This window comes from Desmodus rotundus, chromosome 11 (genome assembly GCF_022682495.2).
Source record: "Desmodus rotundus isolate HL8 chromosome 11, HLdesRot8A.1, whole genome shotgun sequence".
Lineage (NCBI taxonomy): Eukaryota > Metazoa > Chordata > Mammalia > Chiroptera > Phyllostomidae > Desmodus > Desmodus rotundus.
Window position 1 is genome coordinate 77,021,500 of NC_071397.1, and position 25,304 is coordinate 77,046,803.

General features: G+C 39.6%; 1 protein-coding gene across 4 annotated transcripts in view; it reads right to left on the bottom strand.

The window, feature by feature from the left end:
- The window catches only part of ARHGAP18 (Rho GTPase activating protein 18), a 121,420-nt gene that overhangs the window by 52,806 nt on the left and 43,310 nt on the right, over nt 1–25,304 (bottom strand). For 2 of the 4 annotated variants that reach the window (XM_053913555.2, XM_024551871.4), the window contains exons 2-3: nt 5,405–5,598; nt 2,230–2,465 (exon numbers count right to left, since the gene is read on the bottom strand). In XM_053913555.2, coding sequence (XP_053769530.1) covers nt 2,230–2,465; nt 5,405–5,598 — 430 coding nt within the window. Of the gene's footprint in view, nt 1–2,229; nt 2,466–3,292; nt 3,405–5,404; nt 5,599–24,179; nt 24,301–25,304 lie in introns of those variants that run through there. The other 2 variants (XM_053913554.1, XM_053913556.2) reach the window with 2 other exon arrangements.

Sequence of the window (25,304 nt, forward strand, 5' to 3'; positions counted from 1 at the left end):
CACAGGACTGAGCAATGCTGCCCTCCTTCCTCCGCCCACAAGCCCACAGAAGGTTAGCCCTCTACAGCACGATGAACACAGTGAGTAATTCTAATCTTACACATGAACACATATTTTAGAGCATGTGGTTGGAAGTGCTTTCCTTAGCAATTGAAGTTGACAGTGCAGATGGTACTCATTTCTGTATTATATTTCCTAGTGTCAGCAAGGGCTTCGTGAGGAAGTACATGAAATGGAAGAGCTGAATATGTACTTGTTTGAGAACAGAAGAACTGCAGGTGAAGATGGCTGGCTCATGTTTGCCAGAGGGAGGAAGAGATGGAGGGACGGTTCTAAGGGGTGGCCATGTTTCAGTAAAGGTGTGCAGTGTAAGCAGGTCGACATTATTTTAAATTACTTGTGCTATTTCTTTTTTCATGACTCTATGCAATGATACAATCCACCAATTGCCTTGGACTGAAACCATGTAGTTTAGGTATTATCAGGGATCTGCTGAAAAATCCTGCTTCTAGCACCGAGTAGCAACATCCTCTTGGAAACTGGCTTCAATCCCAGGCTATGTATTGATATTTTCCTTAGTCTTGGTTCTCTGCCCCCCCCCCTTTTTTACTTCCTCTTACCTTCTTTAGTTGGGAGGGAAATGTCATAATACTATATTTCCTTACCATTTTTTTTCTAACAGCTGGAGACTTAGTCCAGTCCTTCCATTCCAGTGGATGTGCCAAATAACCACTGGGTGGTAAGCAAGAGAGTTGCCTGGAACCCTCCAGTGACCCCAAACTGTAAAATAGACTGGATTCGATCCACAACCGACCATGCAAATGGAGCAGGAATCTGCAGCTAATCAGCATTTCTTAGAAGAATGAAATATCTACAAAAAGCAAAAAACCTCTACATGACAGAAAGATACCTTAAAAACAAGTCCTGTCGTTCTCTCAGTTCTGTAAAGAGTCATGAAATATTTGTTCTTTTTTACTTACAGTGTGACTAGATTCTCATGTTCAGACTACTTATTATCAGAATCATGTATGAAAACCCAAATATAGCAGGATGCATAGTGGTTAAAAGCTCATACTAGAGTCAAACAAATTTGGGTTTCCTATCTACAGAACACTGAGCAGTTTATTTTAAAGACTATGAGCCTCAGCCAAAGGATGAAAATGGTAACACTTCACTCAAAAGACAGCTGTAGGGATTAAATGAGCTAAGGCAAGGAACATGGTTAGCACAGTCTGTATACAGTGGTGGTAGCAACCATTGTTGCTACTATTATCATTGCCATCGTTGTTCAAAATCCCTTTTGTTTGCTCTCATTTTAACTGCCCTACTGGGTTTTCTAGGCCAGATCTATTCAGCGTCATCTGAGAACAGGCCAGAAGAGAAATCATCTTTAACCCCAAGAACACCCTTTAGTTCAGCTCTCTTTTTGTTTGTCTGTTTCTTTGCTTTTGTTGTTTGGTTTTGTTTTTTGGTAGTAAGACTTTCCAGATGGAAGAACGATGATATTTACATTTTGTGCAAGCTCCTTACGTCCTCACGCACCAGTCACACAGCCCACCCACTGGCCGTCTTGAGTAGTACTGTTCTAGGCAGTGTAGGTCTCTTGCTTTACCACATCTTCCCTGACATGTTTTCTTTTCATTCGAGAGTCCCATAGCTTCGACCAGACTCCAACAGCCTCCACTAATAAATTAATCATCCTGACAAATATTTTATCAAACCTTCCATGAGCTAACAGCTAGACACAAAAGGGAAGTCACTTCATGTTTCAGGGTCCCTGCTTTGTGATTAGGCTGCACTGAGCTCTCTCCCACCTCACTTTCAATCACCCTCAAATGAGTCTAGGAAAAAGCAAATATTCCTCCAAGAGTTAACAGATAAGGAAGAATCCCATACATCCTACTTTTCTGTAGGTAACAATTGGTATCACGTTGTTGGGGGTGGTGGGAGGTGCAGGGCCCCTCCTGATGCTCTGAGGACAACTTGTACAAGGATTATCACTCTGAATTGCAACTTATTTAATTTTCTGCACCATCAGCATTAACTTCTAGAAGAAGGACAGGGATCGAGTGTCTCTAGATCCCTGCCAGGAGGGAGCTTCAGTGTCTGTCATATAATGTGCTCATTATATTTTTCATGATTTAATTAAACTGGATCAGTCTAGCTAATTCTAAGCAATTATTCCTTTGCTTTAACATCAAAAAAACAAAAGAAAGAAAGAAAACTTACTTTTTCTTTTGACTCTGTCTGTTGAGCAAATATGTCTCTGACGTCGGGAATGTGGTACTGTTTGTTTTTTTTCCGTAAGGTCTGGGAGACGGTCTCTACCCGTTTCTGAACAGCTGCTGCCTGGGTCCGGGTTAATGTTGATAAAAACACCATGCTATCTTGGGGATCTCCAGCAGACTCTCCAAAGAGATTAGACAAACCAGCTTCTTTAAGCCACTCTTCTTCCAATTCGCCCTCTGAGACAGTAGAGAAAAATGGTATATAAGATCACACAATATGAGAACTTGTACATTTTTAAGCTTTTAAAAAACTCTTAGTGAAACTATTCTATTGCAACCAAACCACAGTGCTCAGAATCATTATCTGAAATTTGGACAACTGCCATAAACTCCAGCTACAGAGATATCAAATTGTAGATCCATTTCATATACACTCAATTAAAAAATTTAAATGATTTCACATGTAATTAACCTCTTTAACTTCTCTACAGATTAACTAAGAAGATAATACTGTTCTCTACAGAAGATAATACTGTTCCCTTTCCAGAGATGAGCTAGCAATGAAAATATAACTTATCTACATCAAGTTAGAGAAGGAAGTCAATTCTGGAGATATCCATTAAAGCTCTGTTTCTTGGCTTAAATTCCACGTCCCTGAGTTCAACACTAATTGATGGAAAGGTTTCTTTTTACTGTTCACTGTGGCCAACAGGCAGTGTGACAAAGAAGCAAAGAGTATCTGGACATTAGGAACTAATCAATTGCAAATTAATTTTTTTAATTCCCCTAGTCAGCACATCATTCTCATGCATATCTTTTTACAAATCAAAAAAAAAACCACCCCACTATTTCAAGCAAAACAAAACAAAACAAAACAAACAACAGTAGTTTATTATAGGCAACAAATTATATAACTAGATCAATTTAAAACATTAAAAGCAGAATGTAAATGGTAAAGCAAATACTGTTTGAGCTCTAATAAAAAATACAGAAAAACAGAACACTAACTAGAAAAGATTCACACCAAGCACCAAGTTCATAGAGGAAAGTGAAAGACCAATTACTTGGGACACAAAAGACCTGCATCCATATCCCATTTCTGCACCTTGATAGCCACGTCACTTTGGACCAGTCACTTGGCCACAAGCTGACTTTGTTTTCTCATCTGTAACCTACAGCACAGCTGGCCTGGCTGCCTCATAACCGGAAGTGAGAATGCTGTATGGGACGAGCCTCGCAGGGCTCCGTTACAGCCTGTGTCACGTGGTGCAGCCTGACTGGTTTTGCCTGTCTATCCTTCTATATAAACTCCCTGAGGGTAGAAATCAAGTATTAATAACCTTGGCTTCAAGAAACATAATGTACTGCCAGACATTCTGCATTCCAGGCAACAAAAACTGTTTACTACTGACATAAAGTCAGCCATTATTGCTAATGCTGTTAAGGTAGAACTCAGTAAAGCGCATAAAACCAAATTGCCAGGAAAAAAAGCAGCTAAAGTAAACAATGTTACAATATTTAACCATTTGTTCCATTAAAAAGTAGCAGTAAAACTCAATTTAAAGTCAAAGAAAAGGCATGGACATGTAAAGACATTTCCAATGCTTCTTGATAATTGCATAGTGAACAATAATCTATGAATTCATTTTAATCTTGGAAAATTGTGAAATAGCTAATGACACCTGGCTATGCATCGGCCCGAATGCTGTTTCCTGCAGGGTGTTTTCACTTCCCTCAGCAGATCACGGATATGCTGCAGCCACCTTCAAGGGTCAAGGCAGAATGGTTGAGATACTGTTATCACAAATAAGCCTGACTTCACTGGTGAGGTGAAGACAAAATGAGAGTGCAATGAAAGCAAACCCCAACAAAAGAGTGAGTTGGTTATAATTTCCTTCTACAAATGTAAGAAATGCTACATTAAGGAAAATCTCCAACTTTTCTTTTTAAAGTATTATTGGCAAATTTGTCAAGCAACATTATAGCAAAGGACAAAAACCTTTTTAGGTGGGTTTTGCTACTAAAATATCTCAATGCTAAGCTATTTAATTAGGAAATCTATTGAAGAGGAGATCACTATTAGTGGGTCAGGAGGCACTGACTGTGGGTGGCTCTTCCTGTTTTGGGATGTATATTAACTTATATACCAGAGACATACTTACAAACTTATGGCTGGCCCAAGGCATAGAAAGAAAACCATATAATAGATGCCAAAATTGGGCATCAAACCTGGATGGCTGCTTAACATTGGGAGATTAAAAGAAATAGAATGACATTTAAGGGGAGGGAGAGAGAAAAGTTTTACATTTTTCTTCCAGAAAGGATATCAAGTGTAGTAGTGGAGACTGTGGGAAATACAGCTGGAAAGAGACTTGAGAAAAATTATGGACTGAACACAAGAAAGAAACAAATATAGAGGCTAAAAAAATACTAATGCCATCTTTCCACTGTTCAGATCTAGATGCTTAGGTGAGCTGGCTAAACTTTAGCATCGCATCCAATCCAGGGTACCATACTTTGAGCAATATGATGACCAGGACTGGGGTAGTTCTGAAAACCACCTGCAAGGACTGGTTCATGTGAATCTTTTTCTCTTCTAGAAAAGACTTGCTGAGCAACAGAACAACTATCTTCAAACATATGAAAGGCTATCAGGTAAAAATAGAACAGACTGGTTCTGCTCTTCCAAAAAGCAAAACTACAGCATGTGAGTCAAAGGGGATATAGCAGATTGTAATCAATAAAACATATAGAACATCAGAACAACTGGGGCTGACTGGTCAACAGAGAAATGGTTTCACTGCAAACCTGTGGGCTTATTTGGCTAGAATACCACAGCAGGAATTCAAAGGGAGTTTAGATGATTTCAAAGATCAAGTCTAATGTTAAAATTCTATGATAGAGTAAATTTAGCCAAGAAGCTTGAAGCCACATAAGCCTAAAAGAATTTACTTGTGCCACTTGTACTTGGCAGCTGCCATAAATCTGTTTGTGCCATAAATCTGCCACAAACAGTAATTTTCAAGTTGAAAGGTAACCTGCATTATGTTTTTTGGGTTGCTCTATCTTTAATGTTTCATTGTCGTTCTCCTCTTCCTTTCCATGTATTCCTCTCCCATAAATACATATACAAACCAAAAAGAAAAAGGAAAAAAAAAAGTTTAGCTAGTGATTACCATCAGGTTCTTTAACAACCACAACCTCTTGATCTTGTCTGTTCTCACTAGATTTCTTGATATTCTCTACTTCGGTCCAGTAGTCCTCCATATACAGTTCATCCACAGAATCCTGGGAACTGGAGCGATCAAATGGAGGCTTCTCCTTTACTTTGGTGATTTCTTGGTTCATAGTGTACTGGCCACATCTACGACTATAAATTAAAAAAAAACAACATGGTTCATTTTACTACATGAGGAAGCAGTACAATTTCAAAGTATCCACCACTGAGCTAAAAAAGTTGGAAACTCCTTAAATTCTCCTTAACAAAACTGAAGATATATATTTGAACCCATTTACCTTGAGATGCTACTAGTTATAATATTCTTATAGAAGGAACAGTTGCATTCTTTACCACCCTCCACCCCCCCAAAAAAAAGTATGGTGAAGCACAAATAGCAATGTGAGAAATAACTTTTCCATTTCCATTTCACTTAAATTATTTGACTTCTTTAAGCCTAAAACTTTGTTCCTATAAAACAACAGGCCAAATCTTGATTAGAGGCTACTAGTTAATTAAATTAGGATTGAAATTTTATACAATATTTCATATTTCTCATTTATATCTCTAAACCAAACGCAGCCAACCTTTATATAGCAAATACCTGCAATCAATAAATTATGTACTTTTTGAATTTCCATCTTATTCTTGGAACCAAAACATAAATAGAAGAATGATATATTAAGTTCGCTGTTATATTTTATTATAGAAAGCAAGTTCTAATCTTTATTTATAAATGTACCCATTAATATGTATTTTTAAAAGTGGTAAAACTTTACTTATTGGAAAAAATTCATTCATGGGTGATTCTGAATAAATATCTACGATTACCTCTTAAACATTTATCTCAAATATTACCTATGAAGAAAAGGATAAATTGAATAAATGCAGGCATTTTTATGACTTCAAGTTAACTATATTTTTTCTGTGTAAGTCACATCTTGCCTTCTACTAAAACTGAATTAAAGGGCCTTATGATAAAAACCCATATATATTAGAAATGTTAAATTCTTGTTTCATGTCACTTATACTGAGACAGAGGGACAAAGCCTAATTACTTTAAAAAATGAAAATTATCAATTATGGTGCTTCCCCTTTCTATTTAATAATTTTTTAAAAAATACATTTGGAGTGGGGACAATAATTGGTGAACTATTGTTTTGTTATTCTAATTTCATGTTGCTCTTTTATCTCCCAAGAAGATATTAGGAAGTCACACTGCACTAGATTGGCTTTACTTACTCTGTTTACTTTATTTCTCTACTCACATAGAGAAATAAAAAGAAATACAATAAAACAAAATGCTTTAATAGCATGTGAAGATTTTCACATTTAAACTGGCCTTTCCTATAATTACTTAAAATACTCAGATTTAATACTACATAAGGGAAAGGGTCACTAAACTCCAGTCAACACTACATAGCAGTTAAATTTCAATGGTTTCTTAGAAAAAGTCCAAGAACTTAATTCCCTATTGCTATAAATAATTGCAATCTAGCTGACTACTTAACTGTAATATGCTAATAGGATAGTTTTATTCCTTTAAAGATAGTTCTCTCTGCCTTGATTATGCACTTTATTAAAGCTGGTTGCATTAGTGAGTGAATAACAGCTATAATCTCTTCTCAGAAGCATCGGTGGGGTGAAGATGGATGAGTGTTAGGACAAGGGCCAACAGGAAGAAGTCCAGGCATGTTTGTGTGATCTCTTTCCTCCAGTCTCCATTGTCCATTGTTTGCCTCCTCCATCCCTTAATTCAAGGGGCACTTCCTCCTTCCTTGCCCCAACTGTCCTGTTTACATCCATGTATCCCGGCCTGGCCCCTTCACTTGCTTCCATAAAGTCACTGTTACCATTTCAGAGTTTACACTCCTGCTTCTTAAATTAAAATATGAAGGATACAGAATAGACAGGGGGGTGTTAAAAACAGGATAGGAAATGGAGTAGTCAAAGAACTTATATACATGACCCGTGGACAGGAACTAAGGGGGTGATTGCCAGAGGGAATCAGGGGTACCAAGTGGAGGGGGCAAAGGAGGAAAAATTGGGGCCATTGTAATAGCATAATCAATAAAATATATTTTAAAAATGTGAATGAGAAAGCTCTCTCTCTTCAAAACAAATAGTGTTATTGTTTTTTTTCCAATTTCTGTGATCAGCAGAACTTCTCAATGGGCCATATTCCTTAATTCTGCTCTAGCAGGGTAGCTAAAGGTAATTTACAGAATGTCTCCAGACTCATTTCGGATTTATTTCACATCCATTATATAGAGGCCTTATCCTTGTTTTTGTTTCGTCTCATTGTAATGTAAGATTATTTACCTTCTTTCTATCTTCTACAACCCTTAGCCCATGGGAGACCACAATAAGTACTACGGGATGTATAAATTATTAGTGCCAAATAATTTGGTTTATCTGCTCACAGGAAAGAGGTGCAGTTGAACCTGAAGTACATTAAGTCTTTCACTCCTAAAAGAATGTGTTTATTCTGGCAAGAACGTTCCAGTAAATTTCCATTAAGACAACATGTGCAAAAAAATGCGAGGGCTTTGAACAACAGCATTGTTATGTAAAAGTACCTTCTAGATCAAGCCCTGCTTTCAGAACATACACAAAGCAAAGTTTCAGTAATCACGTGGGCTGATGAATCCACTCAATATTTGGCCTTTACTTTTATTTATTTATTTGTTACTTTTTGTTCACCACCCAAGACTCCTTCCATCACCATTTATCCTCCCACCCCCTCCTCTGCCTATCCCCACCTCTCCCCCCCTTTCGACTTCCCCACATTCACCACACTGTTGTCTGTAAATATCTGGACCTTAATAAGATTCAAAAGCTGAATAGGTTTGTTTTGATAACCTGAAACAGATACTGAGTCATGGAAAGATGGATTTTTTTTATCACTGGTAACTGTTACAAGAAAACATTCTTTTTTTAATATTAGAGGAAATGGAGTGGAGAGGGGCAGACACTCAGTGATAAGACTACCCTCTTTCGTCAGTATGCCATGCAACTGAACATTCCTTTTTTCTTTTTTTTAAGATTTTATTTATTTTTTTAGAGAGGGGAAGGGAGGGAGAAAGAGACAGAAACATCACTGTGTGGTTGCCTCTCACATGTGCCCCTCACCAGGGACTTGGCCTACAACCCAGGCATGTGCCCTGACTGGGAATCAAACCAGGGACCCTTTGGTTCATAAGCCAGTGCTTAATCCACTGAGCCACACCAGCCAGGGCTGACCATTCTTTAATTACAATTTCTATCAACAAACATGTCATGTCACTTCTTTTCTTCTCAGAATACACTCCACTTCTGAACCCCAGACAGGCAATGGCTAAAAGTCTGGCCCTTCTTAAAGCCCTCCTGGTAAGAGGCCAGTTAACCAGTTTCCTCTCTTCTGTGTTTAGAAGTATGTTATATGATACCATGTTCATTCTGCAAATTGGGTTCAAGAACATAAAGCAACATCTGCTACCCATAACGAAGTGCAGAGCAGATATACTTTATATTTCCAGAAGATCTAAGCCAGCACGTGGTGCTGAAATTGAAGAAACACAGTCTGTTCCATAGGCAACTACCAATTCCCCACTCTGACTTACTGGCAAGTGACTGTTCTGCATTCTTTCTTCCTCACTCCTCCTCCAGAATCCCAAGTGCTAATCCACTGCCACACTTCAAACACTCCCTCATTTCTCATCTTTTACAACTAGACAAAACTAGACAAGATCCTCTAAAAGAAGTTGCTTCCTAGCTAACTGCGGAAGTCACGATCCTGTGCAACTTGCATTCCTGCCCATCACAGTGTTACTGCTTTGCCCTTTTTCCACGGGCAATTGCATCACCAGCAAAGCCTAACTTTCAAGACCCTCTTTCAAGAAATGTTCTTTCTTTTTCATCTTGCTAGCATAATCCCATGCTATGTTTATTTGTTTTTTTTTAAAGTGAGTCTTTGTTTCGTTATATTTTCTCCAGTCTATTTTCTGTGCATTTTTCACCTGACCAGTGAATTTCAAATGAACTGGCATTATTCAAGGTCTTAGTAATGCCTGTTATTTTGTCCGAGAATATTAAACTGGTCTGCCTCATAAAGAGGTGGAGGCTGCAGTAGATTGCACTGAGCTCCCCTGGAAGCAAACAAGCTGACTGAACAGTCATCCTAGGACCAGTGCAGTGAGCGGAAGGACGTGCAAACGCGGAGCTGGGAGTCACAGCACCAAACGGTTCCAAATACACTTAACGATCTCTATGATTTTGGAAAATCTCCCAACGTCCCTAATCCTAACTTTTTCTGTCTACAAAATGGGAAGAGTACCAAAAGACTCGACTGTTTTGTTTGTTCAGTTATCAAGTGAGAATTTCTCCTGAAGTGTCTCATAGATAACCAAGAAGAGGGCACTCAACTTAGTATCACTGCTAACATTTGTATAACTCCAAACTATGTATAACGGTCCCCCCCCCATTGTTTCATACCGTCACCTTTGCCCTCCTCAAAGGTTCAGAGATGCATTTATCCTCTAGGACAGCTGTTCTCAAACCTTTTTGGTTTCAGGACTCCTTCACACACTTAAAACATTTAAAGTACCCCCAAAGGGCTTTTGTTTATCGAGGTTCTATTTATTGATATGTATACCATTAGATATTAAAATGGAAAAAAATTAACTACTCGTTTATTTAATAATAATAAACATCTTAATATAAATAACATTTTTTGAGAAAAATCTATACTTTACATACCAAAAAGCATAGTGAGATGAGTAGGATTGTTTCACATTTTTTAAGCTATCTTTAATGCCTGGTTTAATGGAAGACATCTGGATTCTCACATCTGCTTCTGCATTCAATCTTTTGCCACATTGCATGTCATGCAGCCTCTGGAAATCTCCACTGTATTCTCATGAGAGAATGAGAGTGAAAAAGGCCAATAATGCCTTGGTGTTATTATGAAAATAGTTTTGATCGCTAGACCCCTAAAAGGGTCTTGAGACCCCCAGTTGTCCCTGGACCACATTTTGAAAACCACTGCTCTAGGATTTCTCAAAAACAACACCTAATGGATCTCAAAAAGCACTTTTTAATTCTGTGGGCAACAGTCCAGAAAGCCTTACTGAAAGGAACAGACATGTTTTCCTAGTGACTCTTGACCTACTTCTTTGTTTATTTTAGTCTAGTTTTACAGCCTTTCATCAAAGCTGGGCCTTACTCAAATTGTATATCCATATTTAATTTATACTACAATGAAAAGGAATAAAAACGTCACTTAAAACCCCTGCCATGCCAACGTCTTTCATCATTTGCTTTTATCCATCCACTGTAAGAGGAAGAAGTCCTCTCTAAGCTTCCCCTTTTGGCCGATGCATCTGAAAATGCATGTTTTCCTTAATGCTCCTTGGTCATCCATATCTCTTCCTGCAACCATCTCAAGGTGGACTTATTTGGATCTAGGGCATTTCTTTGCACTATCTGGTCCAATCTCTACTTTTTGAATACATCTACCCTATGAGGAGTCCTTTTGCTACACTTCATATCCAGTTCTGTCTCTTCCTGGGTATTTCTGTGGCCCAAAGTCTGCTTCCTTGAAGTCTTTTGATCTAGGACTTTTGTTTATTTATTCATTTGTTTTCTTACAAGATCTTTTCTTAAAGAGATACACTTTCTTTCATGCTCCTTATCCTACACTTTCTTTCATGCTCCTTATCCTACATTTATTTCCAAAACAGGAAAAGAAGTGACTGGGTTGGGAGATAAAGACCAAAAATAAAGGTTTATTTTTATTTTGTTTTGTTTTGTTTTTAATTAAAAACAAAAAGTTCTTACTCAGATTAGACTTATCATCAGCCATAATGGCCAAGTACATTTTAGATAAAGTCTTATCTGTTAACATGTACACTTTAGAATGATATTGGACCCTAGAGATTTAAACCTATCCCATCATTTTCTTGGTGAGATAATGAGGCCCCAGGGTTATATTTTCCCCAAAGTCATCCAGCAACGTGATGGCAGATCCAAGATTACTGTTCTCATTTCCTCTTCAGTGGTCATCTTATTATACCAAATGGACAAGAAAGAGTGGAATTCACTTTTCCTATCAGATGCTCCGATCTCTCTGGTTTGTGTTTCACATAAAAAAAAAAAAAAAGTGATCCTGTTGACAGTCTATAATTAATGTTTTTAAATGACCACTGCACTTATCTAGAGAAAAATACATTGAACGTCATACCATACCTCTTTACAATGCACAGAAACCTTTTCCGATGCATGTTCTAAAATATGGTTTGTTCACATGGGAGCATAACTTCAAATGTACCATTTTTTAAAAAACTGGTTTGAAGACGTTTAAAAATGTTTAAACGTCTCCAAAATTTATTCTGCTTCTCCATTGACATTACCTCTATATTGGACAAAAACAGAGTGTATTTCTGATGTGGAGCTTTTTGTCTTTCATTTTGGCAGTGACATTAAAGGAGCAATCACTGCCGGCAGGAGATAGGGCAGCCACTAATACTCTGTAATGGCCCGTCTGTCAGAATACACTGAATTTGAATGACTATGAAGAGCCGCAGCCTATGAATGACCCGAGTCATTTTTCCCCCTTGGAAGTGAATGCTTACTATTGTTTAGCTGAAAGCAGTAATTATTAGAAGTGGCTCTGACAACCAGGAAGAAAGAACACTGACTATGCCTGAAGGCAGTGAGAGGTTGATTAGAAAGCAACCACACTGGCCTCGCCTCACACCCAGGCGCCTGCCTTCACAAACCAGGGAAAGGATTCCTCATCTCTTTCATGCCACCCAATTGCTACAGTTTAAAAAATATATTGTTGATTTTCATTCTTCAAGGAAACTTACTTTTACTTTTTGCGTACGTTACCCCTTTCATTTGGAGGGAACAATAAAATTTCCTCATCAGTTCGTTCAGCTTTCTTTTTCTTTAAAAATAAAAGTCACTTCACATCGGTATGTCACTTGGTCTTTCAAAGTGGCCACCCAACTTTGACACACGGCAAATCAGTGAGCAAATGAACTATCCTCTTAAAAAAACAACATTGCCTCAAGTGACACTGAGAGATGCAGCCCGTTAGGGACGCTGTTGAGTTGGCTTTGAAAACCTGGCATTATTCCTTTTACAGGAAAGCATGGCAAAACCAATTTATATGAGAACATCAGCAAAAGAATAGGGATATAGGCAGTGAGCACCACCCAAGTCTAGTAGCAACAAAGAAGGGAAAGCACAGACAGAAAGATGTGTAGGAAGGCCCAGAGGTAGCCAAGGCAAGTTGGAAACACTCTCTTTCCATTTGAGTGTAGACGCAGGGTACAGAAAGGGGAACTTAGGGGCTATCTCTGGCCACCAGACACATAGGTCTTCCCTACGTCAGAGCTCTAGTTCTGGGTAAAAGTGAGATCCTCTTTGTTCCCCAAACCTCTCTCACGAGGTAGTTCTTCCTCCTCAGCTGGGAAGAAAACAAGTAGCTAAATGAGAGGTGGGGGATCTTAATGTTCAAATCTTCTTCCAAGAAGAGGATGAAAGGATGTGTAGTGGGGCTTTGACATGCAAAATCAAGATCTTGGAGCACTGGTTCAGCACAACAGATTGATTGCACACAAGCATTTCAGTTATCTATCACCATTCTTTTCCAGCTTTTGCTGTGGGAGGAACCACGAGTAGCAAAGTTTCCTGGGACACCCTCTAGGAGGGGTTCTTGCACAGAAACCAGCATGAGCTCTAGTCTTTGGAGACAGTGGAGCTGCAGATCAGCTTGAAGAACTATGAACGTGAGAAGGAGAAAACTTCCCAGGCACCATCATGTTTAAATCCACTCCCTGCCCCAAGTTCTCTGTCTGTGTTCTGAGGGACCAGCAGCACTGTGACAAGGACAAGGTCGTGGGCATCCTCCACATGGGCACTGAGGTGCTGAAGCACCCCGCCCTGGCTGGGTGGTTCAAGTGGTTGGAGCATCACCCTGTGCACCAAATCGTTGCTGGTTCAATTCCCAGTCAGGGCACATACCTAAGCTCTAGGTTTGGTCAGGGTGCGTACAGGAGGCAATCAATCAACGTTTCTTTCTCACATCAATGTTTCTCTCCCTCTCTCTTTTATAGCAAAAAAAAACATAACCTTGGATGAGGATTTTAATAAAAGAAGAAACTGGTCAAGACACTGGCCAAAAAGTAGGATGACTTTTTGACTTCAGAGTCTCTGATCAAGCAGATCCCATAAATCTTGGGTCCGGGCCCAAACAAGGCTGGCGAGTTCCTGACCTTGCTGACCCGCAACAACAACATGTGGCCAAAGTGAATGGAATGAAACCCATGATCAAGTTCCAGAAGAAGAAGGGGCCGTGTCTGGCAGTAGCTGGTGGCCACATGAAGATGACAGACGGTGAGCTGGTATACAACATCCGCTTAGCTGTCAACTTCCTTGTGTCATTGCTCAAAAAGAACCAGCAGAATGTCTGGGCTGTATACATCAAGAGCACCACGGGCAAGCCCCAGAGCCTGCACGAAGGCACAATTTAAGGAACCACACTGCTACCATTTAAAAGAAAAATTTTATCTATCACTACAACTTGTATCCACCTGACACCTGTACCTAAAGTTCATTTCCAAAACTCTTTCCGTTTCTTGCTCTGGTTAGTGAGAGAGCTACCTAGAGCTTAGACATGAGCAGCTACTTTGCATTCTGAGCTTGGGCTCTCCAGCTGGATCTGTCTTCCCGTTGTCATTACTTAATTTCATAACGTGGTACCTGTCTCCAAGGGGGATGGAATAAAGAAAGGCATTTCCTCTCTTCTTCAGTCTCTCCACAGCCCTTACCACATCCTGTGCTGAGATGCTCACACTTGTCTCTCTACACCTAAACTGTGTGTTCCTCGGGGAAAGTGCTTTTCATCTGGTATTCCTGGGCTCAGCAAACAGCCTGCCATCGTCCAATTAATTATCGCTACCTCTGGAACCACCACCTCCTCTTAATTTCTAAAGTGTTTTTTTTTTAATTTAATTGCACAAAATTATAAAGGCATAAGACAGGGCCATGAAAAGTAGACAGTGAAGAAATTAATCATCGGGAAGCCCTAAAAGGTCATTAGTAAATAATTGTTCTATGCCTCTGTAACTCTTGAGTGTTTAAGTTTGAAAGCAGACTTCCTTTTGAGGGAGTAGAAACGTACCAAAGAGAGGGCTGATTTCATATCAGACTGTATCTAATATTAAGTCATAAACAAGCACTGGCACACAGTTTGTTAAGATACATTCCCTGGTTCCATCCTGTCAACTTAATCTCTAAAACAAATTTTAAACTATTTGCTGGATACCAGCTACATGTTGAGCACCTTATCCGAGATGTCAGTTCAACCAAGCTATTCAAGCCTTTATCAGGAGATAGATTATACACAACACCAACACTAGGTATGGGGGGAATTTTCCAGTTCCTCATTCAACTAGTGGCCCAGACAACTCTCCAGCATGGGCCTCTGGGTCACGACCTCTCCTTCAGTATGGTCTCTAACATGATTCAGGCCCTGCTGTGGTGTACCATTCCTTCCTCAGTAAACTTTCACTTCCTCTCTGACCACCTCTGCTACCCCTCACCTCCACTTCATCCCCTGCTCACTCGTTTCCACGGATTGAGACCAACAACTTGAGGGTTACCGCTACAACCCATCCTAGGATCCCTCTCTCTCCCTGCTGTTTGTTTCTCTCAGTCCTCCTGGGTTTGCCTGAAGCACACTCACCGGGCCATCATTAAGGCTGCTCTTTCCAAGGTGGGAGGCCGGCTTCCTCCCCACAGTTGTCTGGACCTGGCCCGTGTTTCACAGCCGTCATCAGGCTTTGAAGGTAGTTATCAGCACCCCCATTTTCACCAACATTTTATCTGTTTATTTTTAGTGCTCCTGACTAATCAAATTTTTACCTTCTCAGTTTCAAATCTCTGCTCCTCTGTTCTTTCTGAGGAATCAATAAAGTTCTCAACACATCTGCAGTGGTGAAATGCAGAAAAGGATTCACTAATAAAGAACAAAATTCTTCCCATCTTCTCTGATATTCTTGGATTTATCATTCAGAAGTCCTCTATCATGCCTTCTATGAGCTTGGAACCTCATTATCACAGTTTACCAACCTATATGCCTTAGACAACATTATTACAGATACATTTTCACCAGTGTGCAACTCTTTCACATACTAAACGTAACAATATACATCAAGATCTGGAATCCAGGATAGATGTTTAACTGTTGGCTGGGAATTTCATCTGGGCTGAACACATATTGACAAATTACAATTTTCTGATACCCTCTCTAGTTCGTGAAGTAAGTTGCTATTGATTCTTAGTGCCTACCATCATAGGGTTCTAAGAAAATATGTGTCAATATCGTACAAAAATATAAACATGATATTTTACCTTAATCTTAGAATAGTATTGGATATACTATTGGTTTTACTTATTTCCTATGGGCAAATTTTTTGCCCTTCCCCAAGACCTTTATACCCATATTAACAATCAACATTGGACAAAAAGCAAAACTGGATTAGAAAAACCTTTGGATAATCACTAAAGCTAAGTAAGTGAACATGTTATGGAAGAGGTGGGGGCATTATTATTAAACTCTTCTTAGTTTTTGTGATTACTTATTGCAATAAGGTAGAGAAATAATCTCACATCTCAGTGGGGCTATAGAGGCATAAAACCAAACTTCCGCCAGCCAGCCAAAGGAAGACCATAGAGAAAACTGGGGGGAAAAAGTCATTAAAAATGAAAGGATATCTGTGTTTACATTATACAATGAAAAGGGGAGAGGACATTTAAACACTATTTCAAAGTAATGCTGGTGAATTGTAACAGCAGAAGAGTTGGAAACAGCAACAACAGCTGTTTCACAAGAGCGGCAGAGAGTAATTTTATTGATAGCTCCAAATGACCTTCAAATACCATAATGCTCCACTGAGAAGTACTGAAGGCCAGGAAGTATTTTATAAGCCAGGTGCTAAAAGTGAGCTCTACTGAGAAGATGGAAGGGGTGGAGAAATAATTTCCAGCTAATCAAATAATTTAATCAAGCTTAGGAACATCTCATCCATAATGTCTTCCTCTGAATGTCTTCAGCAAGTCAGTTGCAAAGCAGACTATGTGAATATTAGAGAACAATTTTTTCTTTTCAAATGTGATTATCTAAGGCTGCTTTTTTCTTAGTATGTTTTAGAATCTGATCTGACCCAGCACAAGACAGATGGGAATGCAAGTAGCCTAAAAGATACATGAAACAGAAAAAAAAAATTTTTTAAGGGAACAATGCAATTTCCAATTGTAAAATAGTGCTTGGGGATGAGGACTTTAGGCTTAACATTTGAAGGAAAAAACAAAAAATTTAAAGTCCCCAAAAACAAGTGTTTTTTTTTTTTTTAATCCTCACTAGAGGACATGCTTATTAATTTTAGAGAATGAGAGGAAGGGAGGGAGAGAGAAAGAGAAACATTGATGTCAGAGAGAAACATCGCTCAGTTGCCTCTTGTATGCGCCCCCACCAGGGGTCAAACCTGCAACCTAGGTGTGTGCACTGACTGGGAATGGGACCTGCAACCTTTTGGTGCACAGGACTACGCTCAACTAACTGAGCCAAAGTGTTTTCAGTAAAAGCCACTGAGCTTTCTTTTCGGAGGACAGGACCAGCTCTTAGAGGGCAGTGGCCATGAGGCGTGAGCAAGGATTACACAGGAAGAGATTATGGAAACCAGAGGGTGAGGAGAGGAAATGCAGAAGGTAAAGGGAGAGAAAAGGATTTTAATGAGAAAACATAACTAACGCTATTCCTTAGCATTACCACATACTCTAGCACAGGTATAGACACATGGAGCACATCCAATTCTGGGAGGCTTAAATCTCCCAAACTCGCGGTTTTGGTAACTGTCCTAGTTTAATTCCTATCCTGGTCATCTTAGGAACCCCTGAGACTCAGGCTCGCATCAGACTTAGGTCAGCCTACTGTTTATCTGTTGCTTACATGGGACAGCAAAATTCCCACGTAGCCAAAAGCAATAGGGCATTTGGTTCCAAAATGCCATTCCATGTGGGAATTGAAACAAGCCCATCTCATAAAAGACTTTAGTCATTTGCATTTTAGCATTTACTTCTGTAAAGTAAAATGCATAACTTTTATAATATTTATGAAACTCTAAGTAATGCCAACACATCTAATACAGGAATGTTAATTTCTTAATCCAATGGCTTTGTGAATAGAAGGTTTCACTGAAAAACAACCCCTACATTCATTCATGAGCCTTCCTCATTACAGATATTGGTCAACACTCCGTATGTTTTGTTTTCAAAATCATTGCGGTTATGGCTTCACAATCAAATTAATCCCCATAACAAAGCATACTTTCCATGTCAAGTAATGAAGTGGACACCAGAGAGAACACTGGCCCTGGGGTGCAGTCAATCCTGGAGTGTTCTGAAGGAGTGATGCTATGGAGCTTGGGTTCTTGCTTGTTAATAATAAACATACAATTAAGTTGTGATTCATACATTCATTCAGTAAATACTGACTCCTCATTAATAGCAAGGTACTATCCGTGTTGATGTCTAAGGTCCAAAGAAGCACAAGTCTTCACCTCTGATCCCTGAGAGTCCCCATTCTAGCGGAATAAATCATGCAGGAAAGTCACAATGCAGGGCAGCACCAGGCTTCAGGGTATGAGAGTGGTACAGACAGCAGGTGCTGCAGGGCTCACTTCCACTTAAACAGAGGCCGACACAGATGCCAGAGAGTGTAACAAATGTTTGTAGCACAGTAAGAGGAAGTTAAGAAGAGAGATTCCAGGCCCTTGCTATACCTCATTCTAATTGTGTAAAGCTCTCTCCAGAGCCTCCAATGTCTTCCTGTTATATGATTCACTTTCCTCTAATTTATGCCCATTTCCTTTGAGCAAATAAAGAATTAATCAGTGCCATTTTTACATCAACCCCTTTGCTGGAAAGAACTTTAAGTCAGTCCTTTGCTATGCTTTGACTGTCCATTGACTATCCTTCCTTTTCTTTTTCCTCTTATATTTTACAAAGCGGTGTCTTAGAAATATACCCTGTTAGTAAACATTCTTAATAGCATCTGAGTCATGAAGAACTACCTATAGATAAGAGCATATTATCTTTATTTTGAAATTTTCCCTTTGGGCCTTTCTCAGATTAGCTCTTGCTCTGCAAGTGAACCGTCTAAGCTGATGTTGATTTTAAAAACAAGTACCAGTTTAGGCCCATGTGGGTGGTCCTTGGCACAGACATCAAAGATAGAAACCTAATCATAAATATTTTTCCTTCCTCACTGAAGAAGTGAGCATTGTTATTGTTCCCCATGGTTCTGCTTTCTTCTTTAAAAAGCCTTTGCTGATCATTCACATTAATATTATGCTAATAAAAGTAAGGGGATGCTAACTAATTCAGTCTCTTCAGTAGTAACTAAGGATCAGAGAGAGAGAGAAAGGGAGAGAGGGGTAATTTACATATTTTCATGATTAGAGTAAATCGGCATTTAAATACTTGTCACCATTTCTGAAGAATAATAATACATGTTGGGCCAGCCTGGGCAGAAGTAATTTCTCCAGTGGAACCATCTAAAACCCAAGTATTTCAACAGACATTTTGCTTCTAAGTATAAATCTCAGATGACAAGGATGAGCATTCAAACACAGGGCAACCATCTGCATCGTAAATACATTTCAGTTCTCCTCTGCAAAAGGAATTCATTTGCTGTTGAAGGCCATTCACTTTCACTTCTGAGTGCTTATTCCTCAAAAAACTTCCAAGTATTGCGAGAACAATAATTAAAAGAGGATCTTTCCATCTGCACTGCATTAGGCTGCAAGACAGCCCCTCCAGCGAAAATAGCTTTGCATAATTCATTGCATCATTTTAAACCCTAATCAGTGAATTGCAATAGGCTATGGAGTAAGCACACAGGAGGAAAGAAAGACTGACAATTACTGGCTACCTTCTAAGTGTTCACCTAGCTCTCACTTTGGGCTGATCTCTGTGAATCATAGTACACATACCCTCACTTTATCTCTAACAAGATCTTAATCACGCCTGAAGTGCTGTCATCATTTTCAGTGCATACTAATGTCCCATGAAAGAGTATTTCTTAGGTTATTATCACCAGAGAGTACAGGAAAGAAAATTCCACTGGGAGACAGAAGAACCTGGGCTGTCACAGGCTCTACTGTGCATTGTGTGAGCACGACAGATACGTTCACCCTACAAAAAGAAGGATACTACCACAGGTCTCTTTCAATTCTAAAAATTACATAACTCTAATCTGTTCACACTGATTTTTCACCTACAAAACCTTAACTTAACCTTCCACTTTACCGAAGTGTTGCATTTTTTAAAGAAGGAGAAATGAAGGTGGGGTAGGGAAGGGCCTCTCTAGGTCCCTCACTTACCCCTCAACAATAGCAGCTTCACTTAGATTTGTCATTTGGAGGTCCAATTAAGAGTGCTCTGGAAAAAGATTCTGTGACTACAGAAAATTAGAAAAACAACTGCTTTAGGCATGTCACATTTAAATTAAAAAGTTCAAAGTTATAGAATCCTTAAGCTTTACACACTGAAAAATTAACTAAGCAGATGGTTTTCATGATGATATGTAATGGACATGATTTCTGAACCAGCAGCAGTTGTGAGAAATTATGTGGGCAGTAGGGTTGGGGCCATGGAGTGCGAATTGTACACTAAAATTTCTCACTTTCCGTTTGTTATTATTCTCTAGGGTCTGGTGAAGATAAATAGAAAAACATTTTGAGTTTGTATTTATAGATGACATCAACATATAGGTGACACGCAGTAAAGCCCCTGGGAGTCAGTCTGATGGTTCAGCAAGAATCAATAGAACTGTCTCGAAAGGCACTGCCATTTGAACTGGATGCAATTGTAGTATCTTCCCATACATGATTTTATTTTCAAATCAATAACTCAGAGTAATTTAAAACTTCACCCAATTCATTACATAATCGACAGACTCTTAGGACAATTGGGCAGTGGCAGGAAATCTTCCTGACTTGTTTTGAATGTGACAGTAAATTGTTATTTTATAACAGCGCTATCCAATTAAAATAAAGACAATCTTCCAAAATGGAAAAAAAAAAAAAAACCCAACCCACTGAGTAGGAGAATATATTCATTGAGACATCTGATAAGAGGTTGACATTCAAAATTTATAAAGAACTTATACAACTCAACACCAAAAAACCAAATAATCTAATTAAAAAATAAGCGAAGGATCTCAATACACATCTCTGTAAGGAAGACATATTGATAGCCAATAGACATATGAAAAGATGCTCCATGCCACTAATCATCAGACAAATACAAATTAAAACCACAATGAGATATCACCTTACTCCTGTCAGAACAGCTATCATTAATAAATCAACAAACAACAAGTATTGGAGAGAACATAGAGAAAACGCAACCCTTTAGCATGTTGGTGGGAATATGGATTGGTGTAGCAACTATGGAAAACAGTATGAAGTTACCTTAGAAAATTAAAAAACGGAACTGTCTTATGACCTAGCAATTCCATTTCTGGGAATTTATCTGAAGAAACCTAAATGCAAAAGAGTTTGTACACCCCTATGTTCATTGCAGTGTTATTTACAATAGCCAAGATTTGGAAGCAGCCCAAGTGTCCATCAGTAAGTAGATGAGTGGATAAAAAAGCTCTGGTACATTGATACAATGGAATACTACTCAGCTGTGAAAAAAGAAGGAAATCTTACCTTTTGCAACAGTGTGGATAGACCTGAAGATCACTTTGCTAAGGAGAATAAGCCAGTCAGAGAAAGACAAAAACAACATGATTTCACTCATATGTGGAAGCTAATGAAGAAATGAACTAACAAGCAAAATAGAAACAGACTCATAGAAAAAAGAACAGACTGACAGCTGTCAGGGGGGATGGTGGGTTGTGGGACTGGGTGAAAATGGTGAAGAGATTTAGGAAAAAAACAAAACAAAACATAGACACAGACAATAGTATGGCAATTACCAGGGGGAATGGGTGGTAGAGGGAGGTAAAAGAGCATATGGGGGGATAAATGGTGATAGAAGGAGACTTGCCTTGGGGTGGTGAACACACAATACGATATACAGATGATGTATTAAAGAACTGTACACCTGAAAGCTATATAATTTTACTAACCAATGTCACCTCAATATATTCAGTAAGAAAAAAAAAAAAGTTGTCGGATTTCCGATCAAGATGGAAGTATAGGTAAACACGCTTCACCTCCTTGTACAACTACAGAAAAAATTACAACTAGATCACAAAACAAATGTTACCCAGAACCATCAGAAAACTGAGCTGTATGAAAGTCTGACAATCAAGAATTTAAATAAGCCACAATCATCCAAACAGGTAGGAGGGGTGGAGACACAAAGACAGGCAGAGAGGCGCTGACACAGTGTGGCATGAGAGGTGGAGGAACAGGCCATCCCACATTCACATGTGGTGGATAAAAATCAGGAGGGTTACCTCGGAAGCAAGCAATCCTAGCCCCAGGCCAGACCACACAGCCCAGGGTCCCAGCACCAAGTTATGAGAAGATAAATACCCATAACTTCTGGCTATAAAAACCTGTGAGGGTAGGTGCAGCAGAAGAAACTTCTGGATTTTCAGGAGACTCCTCTTAAAGGGCCCACATGGACTTAGGACTCACACAGAGCCACCCCCTCTGGTATTCAGCACCAGGGCAACAACTGGAAGGGCACCAGTTGCATAGGGGGAAAAATTGAAGTGACTGGAAACAGGGTGAGTGCTGGGAGACAGCTTCCTTTCAAGCAAACCTTCAGAAGCCAGGCAGCAGCACTGTCCCCTCTCTGAGCTCTCCCCTCCACACAGAGCCACAAAGCAGCTGCCTGGGTTTCCCCACCCTTAGGTGATTACCTAAGGCTCCACCCCACACAGTTTACAGGTGCCTTCTCTACAATAGGCCATGCTACTAAGACAGGGAGTCAAAGCAGTTCTACCTAGTACATAGAAACAAATACAGGGAAGCTGCCAAATAGAAGAGACAAAGAAATATGGTCCAAATGAAGAACAGAATAAAACTCCTGAAAAATAACAAAATGAAATGAGGATAGCCAACCTATCCGAGGCAGAGTTGAAAACACTGGTGATAAGGATGCTCAAAGAACTCACTGAGTACAGCAACAGCATAAAAAAGACCCAGGCAGCAATTACATTAAGTGAAATAAAGAAAAATCCACAGGGAGCCAACAGTGGAGAGGATGAAGCTGAGAATCAAATCAGTGATTTGGAACATAAGGAAGAAAAAAGCATCCAATCAGAACAACAAGAAGAAAAAAGAACTCAAAAATATGAGGATAGTCTAAGAAGCTTCTGGGACATCTTCAAATTTACCAATATCCAAATCATAGGGGTGCCAGAAGGAGAAGAGGAAGAACAAGAAATTGAAAACTTATTTGAAAAAATAATGAAAGAAAACTTACTTAATATGGTGCAGGAAATACACATGGAAGTCCAGGAAGCACAGAGTCCCAAACAAGTTAGACCCAAAGAGGACTGACCACACCAGGACACATCATAATTAAAATGCCAAAGGTTAAAGATAAAGAGAGAATCTTAAAAGCACCAAGAGAAAAGCAGACAATTACCTACAAAGGAGTTCCCATAAGACTGTCAGCTGATTTCTCAAAAGAAACTTTGCAGGCTAGAAGGGGCTGGCAAGAAGTATTCAGAGTAATGAAAAGCAAGGACCTACATCCAAGATGACTCTATCCAGCAAAGCTATCATTTAGAATGGAAGGGCAGATAAAGTGCTTCCCAGAAAAGATAAAGGTAAAGGAGTCCATTGTCACCAAGCCATTATTACATGAAATGTTAAAGGACTTATTTAAGAAAAAGATCAAAAGTGTGAACATTAAAATAGCAACAAATTCACAACTATCAACAACTGAATCTAAAATACAAACTAATCAAACAAGCAGAACAGGAACAGAATCATAGATATGGGGATCATTTGGAGGGTTATCGGCTGGGAGGGGGAAGGGAAAGAATGGGGGAAAAGAGCAGGGATTAAGCATAAATCAGTAGGTACAAAACAGATAGGGGGAGGTTAAGAATAGTGTAGGAAATAGAGAAGCCAAAGAACTTATATGCACGACCCACGGACAGGAACTAAAGAGGGGATTACTGGTGAGAATGGGGGTACCCAGCAGAGGAGGGCAAAGGGGGAAAATTTGGGACAACTATAATACCATAATCAATAAACTATATTTTAAAAAAAGAAGTTGGAGCACATCAAAATTTTTTAAAACTTCTATTTATCTTTAAGATAAACTCATATTAATATTCCTGAATATTCAAGGATACTGAACAACAAATTTGTTTGTTGAAAAACATATTTGATGTGAATGAAAGAAGAATTAAATGGAAGCTTTGAGGCCACTGCCTGCTGGGCAGTCAGCAGAACCTGTGAGAAAATCAGAAGGCCTGGGTTCTAGGCCTGCTTCCCCAGCACGGAGGTCTACCCTGCTGTATAATGAGGGGGCTAGAAAACAAGACATTCCCGTCTAACGAGATGTCCAGCTCTGAAAGACTACAATTTAAACTGGTTAAAGGTGACATTCACTTGTGGCCTCCAAAGCATTCTTGACAATACCATGGAGAATGTCCCGTTTCCCAGCCTCAGCCCATTCCAACCAACTTATCCCACCAAGCTCACCCAGTGAACAACTTTCCTGAAGTTTCTTCAGAATCCAACAACTGTGCAGAGCTGATTTCCAGCGTACCAGGAGGTTTTCTGTGTCCTCTGTTTCCCAGGTGACACTGCCGCCGCTGTCCCTTGTTGCCATGCACACACCCGGAGGGCTGCGGCCTTGCAATGGAGAGCCCCTCCCATGACCTGTACAGGCCGCTGCTCCCTGAGAGCTGCAAGACCTTCTTCTGAATGCTTCTGGTGAGATGCCAAATGATTAAATACCACTGTGCATAATTAGCATTCCATGTAAAAGCCTTAAAATATTTTTTAAGATTTGGTTTTACTGCAGGTCACAGAAGCCAAGCCGGGAACAGCATGCTGCGCTTTCATGTGGGGAATGGTGCACATGAATACAAATACAGCAGAAGATGAAAGCGCAGCAGACAAGGACAGGCTGCTCTTTCAGTAGAGAGGGCAGCCCAGTCTGAATGGCCCATCAGGGCACGATGCCTACTCCTAGGCAACTTGGAGCACTCAATGCAAACCCGCACTCTCCTTTTGAAGGGAGTGCAATTTGTCTGTTGCCATCCTCTTGCCTTCAATCATGCTCCAATATGGATCCAGAGAGGTGTTTTGTTCTTCCAGAGCAGATGCCCTTAGATTAGCATGTGAAAGATACTGAAGCATCTTCTCCTGCAATGAACTCTTCCCGCCACAGCACAGCTGCATCACATGGTCTCCTGTGAGTGATACCAAGCCCACACGTGCAAGCCTTCTTTCTGTTCCGCTGTGCATGGGGTCACAGGCTTGTCTGCCTAGCCACGTGTCCAAAAGTCAGCTCTTCAGTTAACATCCAGGATAGCTACAGCTCCCACCCACCTTACAGACAATTCAGCTGCCTTTACCTCTGCACCTTAATTACTTGGTACCATTCGAACACAGAGGCACACGAACCCTGCCAATTTTATTTCCAGCACAGCTCAGTTCCTACAAAGAAATTGAAAAGCCCCGAATCTTCTGGGAAAGGGGGGAGATTTCATGCTGTATTTCAAATGTACATGTTAATTAAATTTTCATTATCTACACCACACAGTTGCTGCATTATAAGAATTAAAGGAGCATTTGATAATTTGCCAGGAACAGCGATCA